Raw genomic sequence first — 22,639 nt, 5'->3', positions numbered from 1 at the left:
TGGATCCATCAGGTTAGGGATTTTATCGGTTTTTCGCTATTATAAGAAAACGTTATAAAAAGCGTCAACAGTAAGTAACATAAAACGCATATACATCGTACAGACCTAGGTACTCGTAGAACAAAATAAAAGTATTGATGAATTGGAAAGGATTAATAATAACGGATTGGTGTTGTATTATATGTTGATGTATTACGTAAAAAAGCACAAAAGATATACGGTTTTTGTTTCCAGTCGACACAGGAATATATTCTTCTCCTTGTTCGTCTGCGTAATCGCCGTTGTTGTCCTAGAACAACGTCCTACCGACCACAATTGCAACCTAATCAATTGACGTATCCACTTGGAATGTGTATTGTGTATGGTAAAATCAACCCCATCGAAATCTTGACCCCATTTGATGTTGGACGGAACAAGACGATAAGAATTGTGAAGGAGAAATTTTTTTTTCTCTCGTCATATTCCTGCAGAATACATCAGAAGATTTAAAAACTGGAACAACTTGTAAAACAGGAAACAGTTCCTGCTCATTTGCAAGATTTGCTTTATCAATAAAATGGATCAAACATAGGGCAATTAAGACTAACCGCATATCCCATATGAGTGGGTGGATGCTGTGGTTATCCACAAGCTGCGGAGTAATATAATATCACGGCGTTCCTTTTTGTAATTACGAACTGTTATTGAAATACGTTTATCACGCGTTCCATGCCAAAACAACCTGTTCGAAGCCGCACTTTCAGTGTTTTTACACAAGTTCGTTGCGAAGGTGATCAAAAAGTTGACACTTCGACATTTAAGATTTTGTTATTACACTGTGTACACAAATTCGTAGCCATTACAGCTTTAAATAATTAATAATGCATTTCTACGTTGTTCGAAGAAATTATTCACCTAAAAAGACGCTGTGTAACCTGAAGTGAGACCCCGTAAACAGGAAAAAGTATCGCTAATATTTAATCAATTCGCCAGAAGAGCTAATTATTCGCTCAGCGCTCTGAAAGCAGTATTTGATATCGTTAACCATAGTCAATTTTTTAAGAATATTTCTCTTCAATTATTAGTGAATACATGAATTACGTTTTGAGACCTTGCAGACAGTAAATAATCTGATTAAGATTCTAGAATTGAAATTAATGCTGCAAAAATTCGTTACGAAATTCTTTGCCATTTACAGCTTATATCTATAGTATATTCATAACTTACATTATATTCCGTTGAGCTTTGACGCACCAACGAGTCAGTTTTGCTGAGGTAAGGTGCAGTGGTATACCCATACAGGTATAAACGACCACCCGCGATCTATCCATTGCCTTGAATATTAGATGTCTGCAGATATTCCAAGTTCAAGTCAAGTTTTTCAAGAAGAATAACACGGTGTAGTTTCTTGGTTCATTAATCTTCGATCCAATTGAAGATGATGTATTTCTTTTCCTCGTTTTACTGACCTAGATGTACATTATTTTCCAGAGTAATCAAACGTTCAAACGTACGGTTATGTTTGGACTCCATATTGTGTGTGTGGAATGCTGTAACCAATCGAATCATTGTGCAAATAGTCGACTGTATATAATTTTTTATCTAAAATATCTGACGATTCGTGGTTTTGTATTTTATTATGTGATTTCTTACATATTTTATCGAATTTACAAGATAGATCATGTAATAAATTACACACTGAATTCGTTAATATTTGTAATAATTACATTTATACAACGAAACTCGATTTATAGACTTTTAAATAAACAAACCCTAATCGAGTAGAATAATCCGTTGTTGCGATGTAAATTCCGGAAATTCATCCACCTTTTTAACCATCTACTCGTATATACTTCGCTGATTAATGATTGCTAACAGCATCAATCGGTATTCTTTTGAAGCTAGTCACCGAGATTAGTGAGGCTAGTGAAAGGGCACCCAGGACGTAGAAGTTATGGCAGTACCCTACATTTACCGACGCGCTTATGGGACAGCAATGTTAATATAATAGATAACGGTAGGAAATTTTTACAACAAAGCTCCACGCATCGTCCCTCACATAGTGCTGTAGAACTTCAAAAGTTCTTATTTAGGTGGCTCTCTTTTGAGCAAAACTATGGTCAGAGTGCCTGAAAATAAAACTATAAGAATAATACCGCTTACAGTGTGTACTCTCCAGATATTTGCTCATGCTCATTCATTTCTAATATACAAAATAGAAAGCAATTGATTGTGAGTGCCATTCGCACAAAACAAGCCATAAAAAAGTATTTACCGGTGTACTTTTCATCACTTGACGGACCAATTCTTTGGCTGCAAGTACAATCAAGTAATGATCAAAATAGTTTGGCCTTAGTACTAACTTTTTTTTTTATAAAATGGTTTTGTGTGACTATCAGAATAAGAGGAGAGAGAGAGGAGAGGAACCGACGAAAGTATTAGCGGGACAGGCAAGTCAGCGACTAATTAGGCAGTCGGCCTAGATCCTCTGGTCAGGGAGGACCAGGATAACGCTACAACAAAATTTTCCAATCCAACAGCCGAACTTGTTGAGAAGAAAAAATATGCACGAAGGCTGCATTTTATGCTAACCTCCTCCAAACCTGTTGGGACTCCATACATTATTCAACCACGGCTAGCTGTATCACCAGCTGATAAGCGACGACGAACTCCGAACACTCTCACTCACTCTCTCTCTTTTTCTCTCACCATCAATTACGACGCCAATCCTCATCGGTTAGAAGGCACGTTAATTTAAATAATATTCGTGATTTTCCGTAAGAACAGTTTTCTATTTTGCTATTCGATTAATCTTTGTTTTATATTTCTTAACAGAAGTCAAATTAACTGCCTAATATCGTCTTACGCGTAAGGTAATATATTTAATTTGATTACCGATAAACTCCAACACTTCGGTTGCCTCTTTTTCCCGATTCTTCACCTCCGATTTTCTCAATTTCCTTATCTATACTGATATTATAAAGTGGTAAAGTTTGTGTGTTTATATGTAGGGGGTAATCTCTGGATCTGCAGACCCTATTTAAAAAATTCTTTCACTAATAAAAAGCCAAACTCTCTCTGAGTAACATAGGCTATAATTCATTTTGATGAAAATGAGTTTTTTATTTGAATTCTCAATGTTAGTAAATTAAGTCGTAGGAAAAAGCACTGCTTGACTATTGCATCCGAGTGCGCGAACCATATGATTGCACATGAAATATAACATTAGGTTGAGGTAACAGATAACTTTACGTTTCAGGGTTAGAAAGCCATCTTTCGTGTAAGCTTCAAGCGGAGAGGTATTTGCGATTAAGTGTACATTTAGTTTACATTTCTCTTTCCATGCAAAGCCAGAATGGGTCATGCTAGTACAGTATGTTTTCGATATAACTGTAAGTAAAATAAGTAAAGCAGGTACGGTTCTAAAATAAATTCTTGAAGTTTATTCAATTTTCATCAAATTGTTTCCGATTGCATTACTTTATTTGTTTTACAAATAATTTCATACCTTTTATCAACATCTCACAAACTGTGCCGAAGTGCTTCAAATTTTTTCAAATTTCGTTACTACTGGTCAATAACATGAATTTAAAAAATGGTGCATGGCTATTTTCCATGCCCATCATTTGAATGTAAAGCCATGTGATTTCGGATTTTTTCATCAAGCCGTTTCCGAGATCGTCGTCGCCTGCGACCAAAATCACACGGCATGCGTATCGTCGCTCTCTCGCACACGTATCACGTAACTGCTTACGTAACAAATGCATGGGAAGCGCTCCTTCTCGTGCCTGCTGCAGCGAGCTCGAAAAGTGGAAAGCACTAGTTCGTGAAGTAAAATCGAGCCGTTTTGCACATGCGCAGTATCTTTACTCTATCCCCACATATGTAAAGCGCTACTTACGCCACTCTCTGCGGGCACGGGAAGTAGCACTTTTCATGCATGCGTTGCATAATAGTAAGTTACAACGCAAGTGCGCGAAGTACGTGATTCTCGCACGAGTGTAGTTTGTCGGCCGAACGAAGCGAGGCTGACAAAAACACGAGTGCGAGGGTCACGTTCTCACTCAGATTGGCGTGCGGGAATAAACATTACCTAACAGTTTTGCAACATTGCACAACTCAATTGCACGTGCTCAAACTGTTAGCGAATTGGACTTCACCAACACCTTCTATGGTGCGCAAAGTCGAACTTCCCATGCAGGTGTTACAAAAAGTATATCATGTTACAACTAGTGCGTAAAGTAGGTGATTTCCGACGAGTGTGAGGTATGCAGCGTGAACCGCAAAGGCGAGTTCTGTGTTCACACAAATACGAGTGCGAAGTTGTCGGCAGGAGCCGAAAAAAATTGCTTCAATTGCACGAGTAATGTACAGTAACGCTCATTAATGCCTTGGGCTTCCGGCTAACTCGTTTTCGGTCCGAAACAAAATATGAACTCGATTCTGTACGAATTATTCTAGACGAATTATGTGACAATGACTGGCGATGCAGCCGTAGTGAGAGATTGGGAGTCATTGTCACATAATTCGTATCGAATCGCAGTCGCATTTTATTTCGAACATTGGTATTTCATAAAGAATACATAGATCGTATTTCAATTCGGCCAAGGTGTTCACTGTTATGCACAACGTTTTATTCTTGCCACGTAATTAACATGTGTGCTACCAAGAATTAGTGTACTAACTAAGTCACACAAAAGGGCCATATTTTAACGAATTGAAACATACTGTAGCATGTATGATATGTATACAGAAATTTGATAATGTTTTTCTAGACCACATGGTATTACAGTGATGTATCGAATTGAAAATTTAATAACTACCTTAACAATTGTAAAAATTCAGTCTGTCGTGTTGATCCATGAATGGACATGTTTTTCTCACCTTTCAATTATCAAGGAGGTTGAAGTCGGTAACGTTATTTGAACGAAGCAATGGAAAAAAGTTCATTATTTTCCAATTTTAGAATGACGTTGAAGGAGCTAAATTTTCAAAATATGAATATGTCTTACATTATTACGGCTTACCGAGTTTTAGAAAATTTAGAAATTCCGAAATAACGGTTTTCCTCAATATGAATCGTCATAATAACGTTACTAACTTTAGCATGATTAATTATCAACATAGTAATATTTGAGATTGTTTGAATGAAATTACATTCAGAAGCACCAGTACTACATGCTGTATAGCGGATAAGATGCAACCAGGAGGTTTCCTCAAACTTGAAGAATAAGTGTGACAATGAAGTATCACCGTCGGATTTCACTAGACATTTCATATTAAATACATTCTTCACATTATCAATTCTTATTCTGAAGTAAATCAAGGATGAAGGTAACATCAGCGTTATTATTTAATGAAATGATCAGGAAATATCTTCACAATCTTACACATTACAAAGGGAACTTCGCCAGCGAACAGAGTAAAGGTAAGTTATTTTCAATGGTAATTTCTAAATGACGTTGGGTTCATCTGTTGATGTCGTAGTTTTTACTGCCTTTTTTGAATGCAATCTTGAATCTCTCAAAAACGGTTCATGCAATGTTTTATGGAGACGAATCGCCTTTTGGAGTCCGAACCCAGGACAGAGACCCAATGCTTCACTGGAGGCTTTGACGACTTTCTCCACAGACCCAAACGTTGACAAAAGAGTCATTGCGTCCGTTTTATTCACAGACCTTACTGACGTCAATGCATTGATGAGCTTGAAATAAAAAACGCCCGTACATAAATTTCGTACGTTTTGTAATTTAAAAATATTATCAAACAATTTGAATTTGACACACAGCTTATTTAGGCGTAATTTAAAATTAGACCGAAGTCGCAAAGGTTTATCAACGATTATAGGATAGTATGCCTTGTTAAAACTACAGTATTAAAAAACTGATAAATCTGACAGTTGAATGTCTCCAGTGATTGGAAATTAACTCAATACGTCGACTTGCTTCAAAGTTTGAAATTACCAAAATTCTAATATTGAAACCTTGCTTACTTTCTCATGTGAAGATACATTTCCTCGTTCCATAATCATGTCAGGAGGTTTATTTTCATAGATCTTGTATGTTTCGATGATCTTGCCAGCATCTTCAGCATTCCAAGCTAGCATCAAGGTCAAATCAGCTAGAATACATATTCTCGTCAAGTGCTTCAAAGAATGGTGAGGCTCAGCAACATCGACCTGATGAAATATTTGTCAAAGTCTATCAATGTGTATTATCAAGTCTAAAATTCATTTCAGTATTTACTACTTCAATTGTAAATCAATTAATATCCGGTTATAAATAAATATAGCTACACTGAGAATAGAAGGATTCAATTTGCTGACAATAAGTCTTCATCAATTCAAATAAGTTCTGTTACAGTCCTGAAAGTGCATTTAGTCAAAACTAGCAGCCCATTGCGGCTCTTCCTGCGATTCAAATACTTTGGCAAAACTATTAGACATAGCCATATACTGTCATAGAATTTTTTTGTAGAGCTTATAGAGACTGTGATAACTTTTGAACATAACTTTCCTCTATCTGTAAGAATTTAGTCGGCTTTCGCATGAGTGTGTGATCCCGTTCTGACTTGGTTTACAAGTATTGTTACATCTTCATTACTATTGATTTGAAAATCTGATCAGACGTTGCAGCTATCAAAGAAAAAAATAAAAAGAATCTCAATCGGTTCAGTAGTTCTGAAGTTATAAGCGAACATACTGTTAGAAAGGGTGAAATCACCCGTCTTACCCCTTTTTTAATGATCTAGTAGTCATCATAGATAAAAGTTTATAAGCCTCTTATGTCTTTAAAAAGAATAAGGTTGCTGCGTCAACCAACATTATTGTAAAAACAGTCTTGTTTCAGACTTTAAACTGAAAACACGTTCTCTGCTATTAAAGCTTCTCCATAACATTTTTATTTGCGCCTTTAATTGACTCTCTAAATAAGCTTGAGAACCCATATTTATTTTGTAACGTTTTAAAACGTTACAATACAAACAAACAGAGAGACGTTGTGTTTTATAATATATGTAGAAATGTAGAGAAGAGATAACGCCTCGTCTAAATTTGAAAATAAAGACACTGAAATTGTTAACAGATCTCAACTGACATAACTCATTTGTTGAAAGAATGTTGTTAACCTTTGTAGCGAACAGGATAAAGTGGTATTTTTTACGTGTATCATATAAAAAAAATCATTTTAAGCTGTTCTGAGTATGGTGTTACATAACCGATTAAGGAATATTTATGATAATCGAGATAATTGTTCCTTAAAACTTCGAATCCATTTAGAATTTTTCGTAAGATGATCGTGCTGTTATCGTATAATGAACTTTGTCAGCTATAAGGCTAAATAAATATCGTGCCGCTTTTATCTATTTATTTCATTGCAAGATCGGCTTTGTAGTTATATTCTACGAATCATTCGATTATTACGTCGTATGATAAAATATCGGTCCTAGCTGAATTGGTCCATAATTGGCCGAATCCTCCGGGTTCATACGGCTTTGTAATTTTCGTTGAAGGGTTAAATCTCATGCATGTATTGGCTGTACATTCTCAACCTAAAGTGAGTCTCGTCGACAATATTGAATATTTTATGATAAGGTAAATAAATTTGAATAATAATAATGTCCAAAAACTATCAATAAATTGTTTAAACCAAAGATTGTTACAGAAATTTGTACGCAATTTTTTTCTATGTCATGTGTAATGGATTTGTTCCTTATTCCGAATACACATGGTTTTTTAAAGAATTTTCTCATTATTCGGAAATTACCGTTTTCGAATTTTTAAATTTTGAAAAATAGAGGAGAAATCGTGAATGTTGGACACGTTTTCGTAAAAACGTTGCACATTTTAATTAAGAAGTTTCCGCGGCATCGAGCGAACGGTTTCGCAAATACAGCCTTTGCAAATTTTCGAAAACAGTAATTTCGAAATAATGAGGAAATTCTTTAAAAATTCATGTGTATTCAAAAAAATCAACGAATTCATTTCACATGACAAAAAAAAAAAAACATTCCGTATAAATTTGTTAAACAATTTATTGACAACTTTCGACACTATCATCATTCAAATTCAATTTTCTCATCGTCTATATTGTGGTTGATTTTTTCCGATTTTTATCTTATCATAAAGTATTCAATATTGTTGACGAGACTCACTTTTGGTTGAGAATGTATAGCCAGTACATCCTTAATTAAATATACGAGTATAATCACCTGGGCCAATAGAACTCGGAGATCATACGCTTTGCCTAATAACTTGAGCCGGTCGTGGATGTAATCTGGATTCAATTGGTGATAGCGTATCGAGAGGAAGAGTGCACACGTTCCTCTGCCCATCACGTAGTCTGGAACTATATCATCAAACTCCCAGGGAACACTGGTTATAGACTTCAGCAAAGGATTTCCTTTCTAGAAATGATAAGTGAATTTTAATTTTGATATGTTTTGTGTCCGATTTCAATTTTGCACATTGTTTCAGGAATAGGACTGGTATATGAGGTGTTCCATACCAACTCAATTCGCTAGGTCGTGATACGGCCCAAGAATATCACCCACATTTTTTGGTTCTTGTTTTTCGAATAACTCGTTCACAGTCTATGCATTTTCAAATTTTTTGTTAAAAAAAAGTCCCAATTGATTTTGAAAAACCACAAATCGAATTAATTCAAAAAAAAAAATTTCACAAACTCGAGCGTGGAAGTTAATTTTTTTCAAATATCTTTAATTAAATTTTCTATTTTAACGCCAATACACCGCGCGTGTAGAGTATAAAATATATTACTGTAATCTACACCTGATATTTACAGTTTACGAAAACTTCGACTTTTCCTTCAGAACCGTTTATATAGAAGACTAGTTCAGGTTAATTCGAGTATATGTAGATCCTGAACACCTGAGGTTTAATCGCTGAATTTTTAATAATATATTGTGTTACAAGGGCCGAAAGTGGGCGATTTCCGATAAGTGTACCTGAGATTGTAGCTCTCCGATTTTCTTCATTCTGTGATATGTTGTAATGCATTAAAAACATTACAGACAATGACAGGTACGTTATTTTCAGACTCAGGGAATGCATCCTTTATTTTTGAAAGGCAAACTTTAGGGATCATTTCTGTTCCTTATCCGGCCAGATTACCACGTAAAAAAAAATTCGTGCTCGATGTTTTTTAATGTACAATATGTAAAAGCTTGCAGCAAATTGGTGAGGTAGGCCTTGGGTACTTTCTGTATGATTTGGGATGGAACACATACTGGTAGGTATTGTATTTACAAATAACCTCATAATTAAACATCACGAGGTGACAGTTCTCGATTTTTATAAAACTTAGCACGTCCGTGCGACGCATCGTGATATACAACAATATTTCATCAGAATTAGCTCATTGATGAAGGAAAGCCTTTGCAACAGGACTGCCAGCCATGAAGCATTGATGGCACGTTAGGATAATTTGCTGATTTGTTTTTTTGGAATGCAATTTTCTTCAAAAACTAGATTTGCAAACGCGTCAAATTGATTGAGTGTTTTCGGAGCATTTCGAAAAGTCAATTTTTCGAGAAATGACAATATCGAAAATCTACAAGGTCAAAAGTAAGTAATGTTAAGGTACCAAAATATTGACGACAATCTAATTAATTTGCAGCTTTTAAGCAGTTGCACGGAGAGAAGAAAAAGAGAGACACATCGGGGTTTTGGAAAAAAAATGCCCATGCGAACTATATTTTTTACTATAAAAGAAGCAAATTTTACTCTGCACACAGTGATTTTCACTGATTCTACAGTAAATTCTACACTTTACGAAGTATAGTTTACGAAAAAAACAGATGTGTCCCTCTTTTCCTGCAGTTTCGAGTAAAATCTGCTCTTTTATTCTCTCCGTGTGGCTTTGCATTGTATGAACATATTTTTCTTAACAATTATTACGGTTTATTGAATTTCATATAATCCTAAACTTGCGATATAACGATTTTTCCTAAAAGTTCATCGCTGCATTAACATCACGATTGCTTTAACGTCGTTTCACTTACTTGTAAAAATTAAATGGTGAATACTTTTCTGGCATTAAGTATAACGATTTCTACCTATCTTTTGCTTAAAGAGTGAGGCCCCTGGTAATATCTTCGACGTTATGAAAATCTGACCCTAGACATTGCTTCCAATAATAATCAGCAATTCTTGATAGTAAGAACTGTTAAATGAAATATATATTTAAAAGGCGGCCACAAGGTCTCAAAAATATGCAAAATTATCAAGCCAAAAAAATTCAGAATAATGCAAAAATTATTACTTCGACGATGCAAGAAATAACGTCCGACAATTATTTATAACTTTAACCTCGACTTATTTTAAGAACTCGGTTATTTGCATGAGTGATTTTAGCGCACCTGTTTAGGACTAACAAGGATAGCATTCAACTTCAGCGCTCCTTTAGGCTTCGACGGTCCAGCTACATTATTCTGTGGCAAGTCTTCTTTGAAAAATTCTGACTTCTTCAAGTTGGTGAAAGCAGCTACCGGTAAAAAAAATCATACAATCTATAAGAACCAAAACTAGCTGAATTGTGCGAAATGGCAGATTAAAAATAGCTTGTAGAAGCATGTTTAATAATATAATAGGGAATTCATAGACGAAAACAGGTAACAGACAAATATTATCAGGAAATGCTGTGAAGTGTTAAAGAAGTATAAATTAATCGCGTTAGCTAATTGTAATAGCCTACAAATCTGCAAATATGGGCTAACTAATAAAAATTCAGAGTCCGTGTCCGTGGATATATTCTGAAAACTTTTTGCACTGCGGATACCGAAATTCAAAGTGCATGGAAAAGATGTTTGGCCAAACAGTTTCGCCGTTCAGAACGAGGCACAGTCGCGCACGGTAGATTCGCAGTTCACGTACATGCCTTATTTTCAACCTGTGAATACGAGCTCGTCTGAATATTCGATTATGCCATTTTTAAGGGTGAACCATATACTCTTGATTCTGGAATAGTACATTATGTAACAAGGGAATAAAGTCGAAGATTATTCCCGGGGGTGTGTTTCTCGCTTCGCTCAGGCAGCAATCACCTCCGGGAATAATCGGCTTTCAATTCAGTGTTGCACATAGAACTTTATTGACTTAAAAACTAGAAGCATTTTGATTTAAATTATCCATTCGTCGCTATCGAACCTTATTTTATTTTTAAATTAACTTGTTTAATTGACATGATTAATACTCTACTACAGAAATATGCCAAAATAACATATAAGGAATATGTATACGGTGGTTGAAATATGGATCTTCGTTGTTCAATAAGGCAAACAGAGTTTGGATGGGTGGAAGACGGTCAGATGCTCATTTCCCAGGGTGGCATGATGCGGATCCTTATGTGCTCCAGCGACAAAGCGCAAAGGTAAAACAGAGCAGGAACCTTGACGAGGATCACACAACCGCCTCTTAGATATTGATTGACTTTTAGACTGCCTGATAGGTTTTCCTCAAGTCGGTGTATACAACGGTGGACTTTGGTAGGAGCCATTGGACAATCGCGTGCTGTTCACCCTCGGTGTGGTCAACCAGGCTTCGAGTTCGTTAAATTAAATAGGTTATCTTCCGTTGGCGACGGAACTCGAGGCTCAACGTTATTGCGCCGTGCAAAAAACAATGGTAAGAAAACTAAAATATTCTATATTGCATGTAAAATTGCGCTGGCTGCGACTTTTTTGCGCCAATGATGCATATAAGGCTTTGATGATAGTAGTCAAAATATGGGACACTGACGTAGATAGCAAAAACTGAGTACAGCAATACGACTCAAACGTGGTCAGCAATGTGAAATATACCTGCCACGATATCGTAAAATAAAATGAAACTATCTGTCACTTATTCTCCATGTAAATAGCGCCCAATTGCATTTTCATCATACAACAATTAGCGTTTATGAGTGAACCAAAAAATTACAAATTCGACACAATATAGTTGTTTTAAAATCGTTAGTTGAAATAATTATAAGTTGCAGGCTTGTAATTTAATTGTCGGATGGTTCTACTTCACTTTCCCATTTAATGGTAGAGACTTCATATTGGCCAAGTTCGGATCGTATTTCGCCACAGTCAGTTTTACCTACGATTTTATCTACCACACAAATTTAATGTCACTTACATATTTTAACTATTATCATAACCTTATGGGACGCATGTGACGACGGTTAACCCATCCCCCCCTCGCCTCGCAGAAGCTATTGGTTTATGGGGACGTACCCGAAAGGATGTGGCGGGTTTGCAAGTCAATATCATTATTATTATCATTATTATTACACGAATCAATTGTGCAAAAAAATTGCAGGTCGCGCATGTTTACATGCAATGCTGAACACATACATCCAAGTATTGTTTACTTCGCGCCACCGTAATGCCAAGGAATGCATACTTGCAACTAGCAAAGTCAATCACATAAATAGATTGTAAGATAAACACAACACAAGTTTCTTGTCTGAAGCCCCCCTGGGAGGATGAGGGGGCGGCGAGGAGGGCGGAGCGGGTGGAAGTAAGCTAAGCTCTCCTCCTCGCGCTGTACCTCTATTCCGAAACAGTGCTAACCATAAATAAATGAGGTGTCACTACAAATATGTTGCAAAAAAAGATTGCGATCGTGAAATATGATTTTTACGCTGAAAAGACGGAAAGGAAGCCGGTGCAAATTTGATTTCACCGAAAATGAAGAACGCATAATTCACACTTGAAAATGGTATAGCTGAGTTTTTAGATGAGCTGATATTACAAGATTGGGGAGGCCGCTCAACAACATAAAAACGGTATCAACGCACGAAATGCGTTTCTCGATGAGTTAATAGTGAGTAATCTGAGACTGGGAAATAAAGAGCGCATAATTCACCCCTGTGAAGAGTTAGCCCCGCATTTTTCAAATATTGAAATTATAAACGGAGTTCTAGGTTCATTTCAAACAGTTCTAGAGTTCTTTATCGATTTTAGTAATAGTTCTACTATTAGGGGTGTAAAAACCCCCCTAAGAAAATTTTACACGGTTGAGGGGCCAAATTCACAAAAATAAAACTTCAAAATTTCGAATAAATTTTTCGTTCGAGCTCGGATCGAAAAATTTCATAAGAACTATCGACAGAACTCTTGCAGGCCTACTCAGAACTCTTTCGAAAAGAACCGAAACTCGAAGCGGAACTTTTTTATGTCGACAAAACTGATTTTGAGTTTGAAAATCCCCAATAACTTTTTCGTGCGAGCTCGGAACTTTACAGGAGTGCATAATTCGCACAATGACAGTTACGAATTTTTTTGACTAGATGTCATGTTGAATTTCTTCATATCGAAGACATCTTAAGAAATTCTTTCATGATAAAATCCACTGAAACTTACTTAACCCTTTCGGCCCTAGCGGTGACTATAGCCACCCAACGCCCGACGCTCGCTCTGTCCGAGCGGTGACCATGGTAACCCAACATATGACGCTCGTTATGTGCGAACGGTGACTTAGGTCACTCGCGACTCTTCATGAGCAGAATATGTTATCTCCATGGTAATCCATCGCAAGTATTTTGCACTTGTTTTACGCTGCCTAATAATAAACTGACGAAACGAGCAACACTATAAGAAACATTTTTGAACAGTACGCTTGTCTCGGCTCGCTCAGACGTTCGGAATATTTTCACGGTATGTGTTAATTTTTCTGCATTATCACATCATTTGATTTTATTATATTTTTCGTTTATTTTGTACCCCTCAAAGATAATGAAGAGGAATTGCAAAAGAAGGAAAGGAAACTGTTACTCCATCGAAAATGAGAGCAATGAGATATACGACAAATCCTCGGAGTCCGATAGCGATAGTGCAGTCAATAATATTTATACTAGAAAGAAGCCAATTCGTCGGACAAAAGTACTTAGCACGTCAGCATCAGAAGATGATAATATTGAAGATGCTTTGCCATCAACTTCATTCCATAATATCCAATGGACTACGAAGAATGCTGAATTAACATTTCATAATTTTGATCTTTCCAATTCCGGACTTCAGACAGAAAACTTACAATTTTCCTCTACAATATTACATTATTTTGAATCATTCTTTTCACCTGATCTTGTAGACTTTATTGTAGATAAGACAAATGAGTATTGGGCACGTATAGTAAGTGATAAGACGTGTCATGTCAAAATTGGAACAACTGTTGACGAACTATACTGTTTTCTCGCTTGTACCTTACTAATGTCACGAAATAAAAAATTAGCGCTTCGTGAATATTGGTCCAAGGATAAACTTTTAAAATCTGATATTTTTAGCGAAACTATGTGTAGGGATAGATATTTAGTTTTATTGAAAATGTTGCATTTTAGTGCTGATAATCAAAATTCTTGTGATCGGTTGCAAAAAATTAGTAGCATTTCAAGCAGACTTCAAAAATCGTTCAAAGATTTGTTTTATCCGTTTCAAAATTTATGTATACATGAAAGTCTATTACTGTACAAAGGTAGGCTATCTTTTAAACAGTATATACCGGCCAAGAGAAGCCGATTTGGCATTAAATCATATGTACTATGTGATTGTAAAACTGGCTATGTACTAGATATCGTATATACGGGCAGTGAATCACACGTGACAGAGAACATGGAAAACATTGGCAAAACAGGAAACATCGTTTTAACACTTTTGAAACTGCACTTGGGAAAAGGTCATTCACTGTATGTTGATAATTATTATAGCAGTCCCGCTCTTTTTAATTTATTACACACAAATGTAACGAATGCTTGTGGAACTGTAAAGCGAAGGCGAAAAGGAATGCCTGTAATGGACAGAAAATTAGAAAAAGGCGAGGTTGATTTTCGGACATCAAGTAATTTGCTGGCCCTTAAATGGCGAGATAAAAGGGACGTACTTATGTTATCTACTTTCCATACTAGCGAATTTATATCTACAGGAAAAAGAAATTATAGGACGCAAGAAATCGTATATAAACCTAAATGTGTAGTCGATTATAATTTGTCAATCGGAGCTGTCGACAAATGTGATATGGTCATAAGTTCTATTAAATCCGTTAGAAAATCTATAAAATGGTACAAGAAATACTTTTTTCATTTGCTAGATATTGCCGTTTGGAATTCTTATTGTTTATATAAATACAAAACAGAAAAAGATATTTCTATAGCTGCTTTTCATCTTGAATTAGTACGGCAAATTTTTCGAAAATATCATAAAAACGATGTTAGACGTAGCGGTCCTAAATCTGCGGATAAATATCCTTTGAGACTTACTGGTAGACATTTCCCAGCGATTTACACTAACGAGAAAACAAAACGAAAAAGTGCACTGAGAAAGTGTGTTGTTTGTATTAAGAATGGTGTTCAACGACAATCACATTATCAATGTAAAACATGTGACATAGGCCTTTGCGTATACCCGTGCTTTCAAACTTATCATACAAAATTACATTATTAAGTTATAAAATCTGGATGTTTATGTGTTTCATTTATATTATTAAATTATATTTTCTAATTGCATTATGTTATAATTTTTTAAGCATTTTTTTTATGAGCGACTGCACTCGCTCTGCGTAAGATAGCGTGGTATTGTGCGTCTGACGGGCGCTTGCAGTTGTTCCGCAAGTACGGACGCTTGCCGCGACTGCTCGGTCAGCGGGGACGGCGCGACGTAGAATGCGTCCGTACCGAAAGGGTTAACGCCAAATTTAATTAAGTCATTATTTGAGAGGGAGTAATTTACTCTTCAAAATGACCTGGTCAATTATCGGAAATTCCCAAAATTAAGTAGTTGGAAGAGTTGACTGTCATATATAATCAGCTTTCCACTAAAAATTATTTTCTTCTCGTTACGAAGTAGAGCGGAAAATCTTTCGATTACGCCATGGAACAGTTCACAATTTGACATTTTTTAAAATCACGACCACGTGGGGAAGGGGGGGGGGGGATTCTACAGCGATCGATCTTTATTTCGATAAAAAAAAAACTAACCATGAATCCATGCAACAACGGATGGAACTTGTTTTGAAAACACGTTTCATAACCTCAAAGGCGGTGACGGCTTATTGTTTAGCTTAAGACCCAACGGTTACTATACTTTGGTTCACTCTCAACGAACACAGTGCGGATCTAAAAAAAATATACAAGTTCTAGCGGCGTAAAATCTTGTTACATCAGATACAGAGCCCTGGGACTGTTTCTACAATTGGTTCCACCGTGCACACGCAAAAGTAACGTACCGCCAAGCGTAGAACTAACTTTGGGTTGTTTTGGAGGCGACGAAGTGTCATCTGAATCTTGTTTACTTCGATCCATAACGTTTTTACTCGTAGATTTTTGTTTGGCTGAGGTACGATGTCACTGAATTTTATACATCCGCACGTATATATTTGAAAACAAAGAATTTTTCCTTTCGTTTTCTACTTTTGAATGGTTGTCGAGTTCAGAGAAAAGTAACCTAGCAAAACTGAAGCATTAGGCTGGATTTACATGTGCAGCCTTAGAGCATATACAACTAGAAGTAGCTACCCATGCCGTCAACCTCCAGCAGAGCAGCAAACTCAAGACAATTCATGAGCAGCGCTGCTACTGCTGCGTCAAATCACTAGGCAGATGATAGTAATATCTAGTAAGTTACTAAACTGCTGCTACCCATGAAGGCCGTGTTCGATAATTGACTGACAGTACTGTCGGCAATCTTTCATCTCTTTTGTGCTGCCGAGTTCATGAACAGCTCTATTTCTGTCCTAGGGAATTTTTAGTACTGGCAGTCAATTTACGAACACGGCCGAAATCTCACCTTTGAGAGTATACCCATACCAATGCGCGCCTTAGAGCATATACTACTGAAGGAAGTCTCGCGTGTGCAGAAAGTATGGCGAACGAGTGATAGAGCATTCATGCCGTCTACTGCATACACACAGCCTATCTCTCTCGCTCTACAATCTGGTCGGCCTGCTTGGTTGGCCATAGTTTTCGCGAGATTAACGGCATGGGTAGCTACCTTCAGTAGTATATGCTCTATGATGTGCACCGACACAGCCGGTGAAATCCAACTAGAGAATTTCCTACTTATATCCGCATCGTATGGTTGGTGAGTCATTGAAATGGACCGTATAAAATCTGTATCGTGGATATCGTGTCTATATGGTGAAAACTGGTGTAAACATGAGAGTGGTCACCGGTGATTAAGTAAGTTGACGAAGTCAAGTAGTAGAAAACTCCTCGTGATGTTATCGCGGTTTTGTGGTTACTCGGTGAACAAGTAACGATCTCCCAGCATGATAATAACTTATCGATACGTACAACTCAGCTGAAAGGCGTGGCTCAAAAGATGTTTAAATTGTATATTGCCAAATAGTGTAGAATAAGTTAAAAAATCAGTGCAGTACCTCGAGCGCACGAGTGACACGTCCTCACGTCCTGAGGGGAATCCGGCTGTTATACACGCATTTAAATCAGCCGCTCACGCACGGCTGTCAAAAATATGACTGTAACACTGGCGAAGCACCAACATGCCAAATACTTCCAAAGATTTATTCATCTACTGCCCAATCAGTTGGCAGTGCACGATTCCATCAGGTTAACAATGGCGTTTTTCGCCCTCTCTGGCCTTGATGTTTTAAATTCATTGGATGTATTAAGCGAACAGAAACGGTCTGAGGCCATTGAATGGATATACCGCCTTCAAGTTCGTGGAGCTGGCCCAAGGTCTGGATTTCAGGGATCAACTTCTGTCCCCAAGGAAGCTAGCAAATACCAGACCGGACATCTTGCCATGACGTATCTTGGGCTTGCTTCCCTTTTAACTTTAGGGGATGATCTTAGTCGGATAGATAAAAAGTCTATTATCCAAGGTGTTCGCGCTTGCCAAAATGACGACGGTTCATTCACAGCCACATTAACCGGTAGTGAAAGTGATATGAGGTTTATCTATTGTGCTTGCTGCATTTCGGCGATTCTTGATGATTGGTCAGGCATTGACAAGCGCAAAGCTATTAACTATATCAAAGAAAGCATTGTGAGCAATAAACTGGATTATTTGGTCATAAAACTTGGCTAGGCATTAGATAATGAGCATTATTATTACTTTGACAGGTCTTATTACAGAGCTGAACTACATTCAGTGTAAAGAAATTTGGAATTTGCTTTTCATAATATGCTTGAAAAATGCATCAATTCTAAATGTTTGAATCTGTATTACTATAATTTACTCTTACCGTCGTAGTTACGAGGTTAAAATTCTCTTGATTTTAATCAAATTTGCTTATATCCATATATGAAAAGTATATTTCCAAACTCATAATAATTTTCTTTTCAATATTCCTTTATTATCTTACTTATTCATATTTATATACATGTACCAGAACTATTATATAGACAGATTTCCTATAACTCAAAATGCTATTAATTTTTAGTCCTACGATGGAGGAATTGGTCAGGGTCCTGGTCTGGAGTCCCATGGTGGAAGTACATTCTGTGCAGTAGCAAGCCTGCTCTTGATGGACAATCTGACAAGTGCCTTGAGTGAAAAGCAGTTGAATAGGTTGAGATATTGGTGTCTCATGAGGCAAATCGGTGGTTTTCACGGAAGACCCAACAAACCTGAAGACACTTGTTATAGTTTTTGGGTGGGAGCTACACTACAAATTTTAGGCGTCAGACATCTTACTGATGCTACAGAGAATCGAGCTTATGTCCTCACAACACAAGATTCAGTTCTGGGCGGTTTATCAAAGTTTGATACTTCTGCACCAGATCCTTTACATACCTATCTAGGTAAATTTAAAATAACATGTTACATCATACTGTTCATTCGTTAGACTACTAATTTTTACATGGCTACCTTTGTCCTACTAATTATAATTTTATTGCTTTTTTTCTGATATTTTATTAACCAAAATGCGTGATATCATGTATTGCTGTGACGTGAAGGCATTGAAGAGTTGCAGTATCAGTTCAAGTGTTTAAGAGCTGTTTTTTATTTTTATACTATCTGTAAATACTTGAAAAGATGTGGAAATTCACAATAAGCAACTGTCATTAGATTTTTTCTGCTCTCTTCTAACTTTTGAAGAATAAGACAATGCGGGCATTCCAAACCATTTTAACTCACGATTAGGCATGAATCTCACTTTTTCAATTTCACTCTCATCTTAGTATATTATAAGACGTGACTGAGAAACACCGGTTGCGAAAACTTAGTTTTTTTTTTTAAATTCAATAGCCTGTCAGTAAATCGTGTAAAATGGCTGTTAGCCATAATTAATTTTGATCAAATCTGTATGGTAAATTCTTCATAATCAGACGACAATATTGAGCCCTTAGAAAAGATAAACGTGCAGTAACTTCAGAAGACGTGATATCATAAATTTAAAAAAAACTCGCGTAATGTGACTGAAAGAGAAAAACAAGAAAAACGGGAATCGCAGAAAAATTAGGAAAAATTTCTAGTTCGGAGATCTTGCAGTCTGTTCAAATCTCGATGAAGAATTTCTTTCTCTTCGCCTTTTTAGGTACCTTTTCCTCTTTTAGTCAACTTTAAATTAATTTCCCATTTCATTTGCTTATATCCCTCAAGGGGTAAGTCTACTGTATAAACAAAGGGAAAGCGTTTTTTTGCCAATTTTTTTCAAATAGAAGAAAAGGTCATAAAATAATGATATTTTAGGAAGTTATTAGGCATATATTTAAGTATAATACAAAACATTATTATCAACAAATATTCTGTAACGGCGACACTAGAGTCATTCTTGCGAGTCATGTTGAATTCAGGAGCATGCGGCGTAACTGGTGAAAAGTTGAATATGGATAAAAAAATTTTAAATCACTCAATCTACATATCAATAACTATAGAACTGCAGTGGTACCATTTTTGAACATTTGTTGTTGATATTTTTTTGTATTATACTTAAACGTATGCCCAATAATTTCCTTAAATATTATTATCTTATTACCTTGTCTTCAATCCAGAAAAAGAAATCGTCAAATTTTTAGGTTTTTACAGTGGTGTTATCCCTTAAACTAAACTACCCACACCTTTGCTCTGGAACCAGGCAAAACTTTCATCTTTTTACACAAAACGGGCTATCTCCATTTTATTGAAATCAGAATTTTTGCTAATTGTCAAATTGCTAGAACATTACTACTTTTTAATCCCAAATAACAAATCGTGTTTTTGTGATACAGTGCAAAGTGCCAGAAAGTGAATGACATTGAAAATATATTGAAAAAAAAATTATGTGCAAGTAGAAATGGCCTAGATACAGAATACTTAAGAACAGTATATAAAAACAACGTCCTAAAATATTGTCTCAAATTCACAAACTCTATTTTATTTGGGTGGAAAAAAATTCAAAACTGTAGTACAATATTTTTGAACCCAATCCGTTTTAAATATTCGAAATCAAGCGGAGAAATAATTAAAAATGCAAATAAATTACACACCCACGTAGAAATTTAGGAAGAAAGTGGTTTAGTTTACAAATTGAGGGTTTGATGGGTGACTTTTCTCTATGTCATGTCACGTTGAAAAAAACAGGTTTCTGACCCTTGACCTCTTCCACATTTGACAAAATAGTTATGTAGGTAATATTTGATCACTAATACAGCCTCGTGAGTGTGTAATTTGTTGTCGACAAAAATATTTTTTCGAATCTTTAATGATGTGTGGAACTCTACTGATACAGCTAAGATTTTTCTGATCACTATCTATGATTATTTTATCTGTGAATTATTGCATTGCGAATGCAATATGGAAAAAAAACACTGATGTTAAAAAGCAAGCAACACAACTACTCAAGACTGGTTGGTCTACATGAGGTTACCTTAATAATCATTTATTTTTACAGGACTTTGTGGTTTAAGTCTTCTCGGAGAGCCCGGCCTTCAAGCAGTGAATGCAGCATTAAACATCTCCCAGAGTGCTTTTGATCATTTAGAAGAGATACATAAAATTTGGGCAGGAGACTGAGTTCTATAGTGAAAAATGGAACGATTAGTTAACGAATATTGAGTAATCATTATGTTCATATCAAGCGCACATGTCAAAGCACACCTGAATCAGTGTTACTCTCTATTTTGGTACAGAAGGCAAACATTAATGATGTGATGATGGAGAGAATACACCTATTACAAAGCATAAAAGTATTGCGGGTTAGACTATTTGTTGAAATCATAATATTATTCCAATGGCCAATTGTCGATATCTCTCGAGTCACAACAAAATGCCTACGACGCCATTCCATACATAATTTATATATTATACAAAATTATTAAGTGTAATGCAGAAGTATGATGTATTATTTAGATGAGATAATATTGTGTACTTGTCAATTATCATTGTTATTGAAACGGTTCTAAAGTCTCGTTACCTTTCATTCATTAAAGTGGTTATTCAGAAACAAGAAATTATGTGAATACTGTGTATTGAAGGCAGTGCTAAAAACTCCCTAGGACAGAGGCAAAACTACTCACGAACTCGGCAGCGCAAAAGAGGAACTGCCCTGAACTGGATGCGCTAGAACTGGACAAATTCCCGGGATTAATGTCTGATTACAGTTGTTTTAATTTTTACGAATAAAAGCTCGGCTATCAAACGTTACAATTGCGTTATCAGACACCTTCTCTATGTATATACATTCAAAAATTTCAACATATGGATTGCAACCTTATGCACTAAATAATTGCTCCATGAATCATGATCTGACGCAAATTCAATTGATTTTCATAAAAATCATTTAATGTTCATTTGTGAGTGTTCGAAAATCGATTCACAACGCTTAGGAGTCAATTATTGATGAGTAATAATTACTAGCGTTTTCAACTGGTTGCGCTTGGTATGCACTACGTGTAATTCGCCTCATTTATAACCAATAGCAAAACTGCAATTCTAGGGAAACTACACTTGGCGTGCACTGAGCCGGTTGAAAACGCTACAAGACAATGTTCCAGGAAATTTTATCTTAAGTAGTTCTCAGTGCTCTAGTTTTTGTTACAATTGAATTTTGTTTAGATGAAATAGTGTTTCTACTTAAACAAGCATTAATTACAGAGGCACGTATTTAAATTTGAATAAAGATAATTGGACAGCAATATATCCCAGAATTGAATAAAATAATTTCGAATTATATTTTATTATGTCTATTACTTTTTTTCCTTTCACCGAGGTAAGTAAAGTGATCGCATATCATTTAGCACCGATAGCAAAAATATAATGTTTTTTAATCGGTATCTTTAATAAAAAAATAAGTAGAGGTTGAGAATCAACATAACCTCACAAACTTATTATAAATCTTTGGCGAAGACGGCTTCATGAAAGAGAAAAAGCGAATAGTGTGATCTCTGCGAAATTGTTGCACGCAGGCAGCCTCAATATTTTTATTTTTTTTTTAATTTCATAGAATTGTTTGGAGAAAGATTAGTTAAAAATTTCAAATTATATCGATTATGGTGATGTTGAAGCATTTCCTCTATGAAATAGTACATAATAATAATAATGCGTATATCTGTCTCTGTCTAGTCACCTAGTCACTTGTTGGATCTTTGCGATATCAGCGCCGTTCAGCGTCAGCCTGCGCAAGCCTTATTGTACGGATTTTTAATACGGGATCAAAGGTACAAAAATTGGACTCCTTTACCTCCTTTACGCTAGTCTCCATGGTTTCCTCACTGATTTCTCC

General features: G+C 36.0%; 2 protein-coding genes across 4 annotated transcripts; one reads left to right on the top strand and one right to left on the bottom strand.

Annotated features, from left to right (window-relative positions):
• Nucleotides 1–4,716: 4,716 nt before the first annotated feature.
• On the bottom strand, nt 4,717–16,473 carry LOC124177202 (DNA excision repair protein ERCC-1). Of its 3 annotated transcripts, XM_046559336.1 has the most exons (5): nt 16,199–16,473; nt 10,357–10,481; nt 8,188–8,382; nt 5,972–6,157; nt 4,717–5,683 (listed from the first exon to the last, which is right to left on the bottom strand). In XM_046559336.1, exons 1-5 carry the CDS (start codon nt 16,272–16,274, stop codon nt 5,432–5,434), a joined length of 834 nt encoding a protein of 277 aa, XP_046415292.1. In that variant the 5' UTR covers nt 16,275–16,473; the 3' UTR covers nt 4,717–5,431. The 3 variants fall into 3 exon arrangements, with proteins under 3 accessions (XP_046415292.1, XP_046415295.1, XP_046415294.1); XM_046559339.1 differs by lacking the exon at nt 10,357–10,481 and having other exon boundaries at nt 16,199–16,472; XM_046559338.1 differs by lacking the exon at nt 10,357–10,481 and having other exon boundaries at nt 16,218–16,472.
• A 535-nt stretch (nt 16,474–17,008) lies between these two features.
• LOC124177852 (geranylgeranyl transferase type-1 subunit beta) lies at nt 17,009–22,089 on the top strand. The gene is made up of 3 exons (XM_046560722.1): nt 17,009–17,979; nt 18,377–18,737; nt 20,810–22,089. The coding sequence occupies exons 1-3, from the start codon at nt 17,446–17,448 to the stop codon at nt 20,929–20,931; spliced, it is 1,017 nt and encodes a 338-aa protein (XP_046416678.1). The 5' UTR covers nt 17,009–17,445; the 3' UTR covers nt 20,932–22,089.
• Nucleotides 22,090–22,639: the final 550 nt, after the last annotated feature.

Source organism: Neodiprion fabricii, chromosome 3 (assembly GCF_021155785.1).
Source record: "Neodiprion fabricii isolate iyNeoFabr1 chromosome 3, iyNeoFabr1.1, whole genome shotgun sequence".
In the NCBI taxonomy this organism is placed as follows: Eukaryota; Metazoa; Arthropoda; class Insecta; order Hymenoptera; family Diprionidae; genus Neodiprion; species Neodiprion fabricii.
This window is presented reverse-complemented; position numbering and strand designations above follow the sequence as displayed.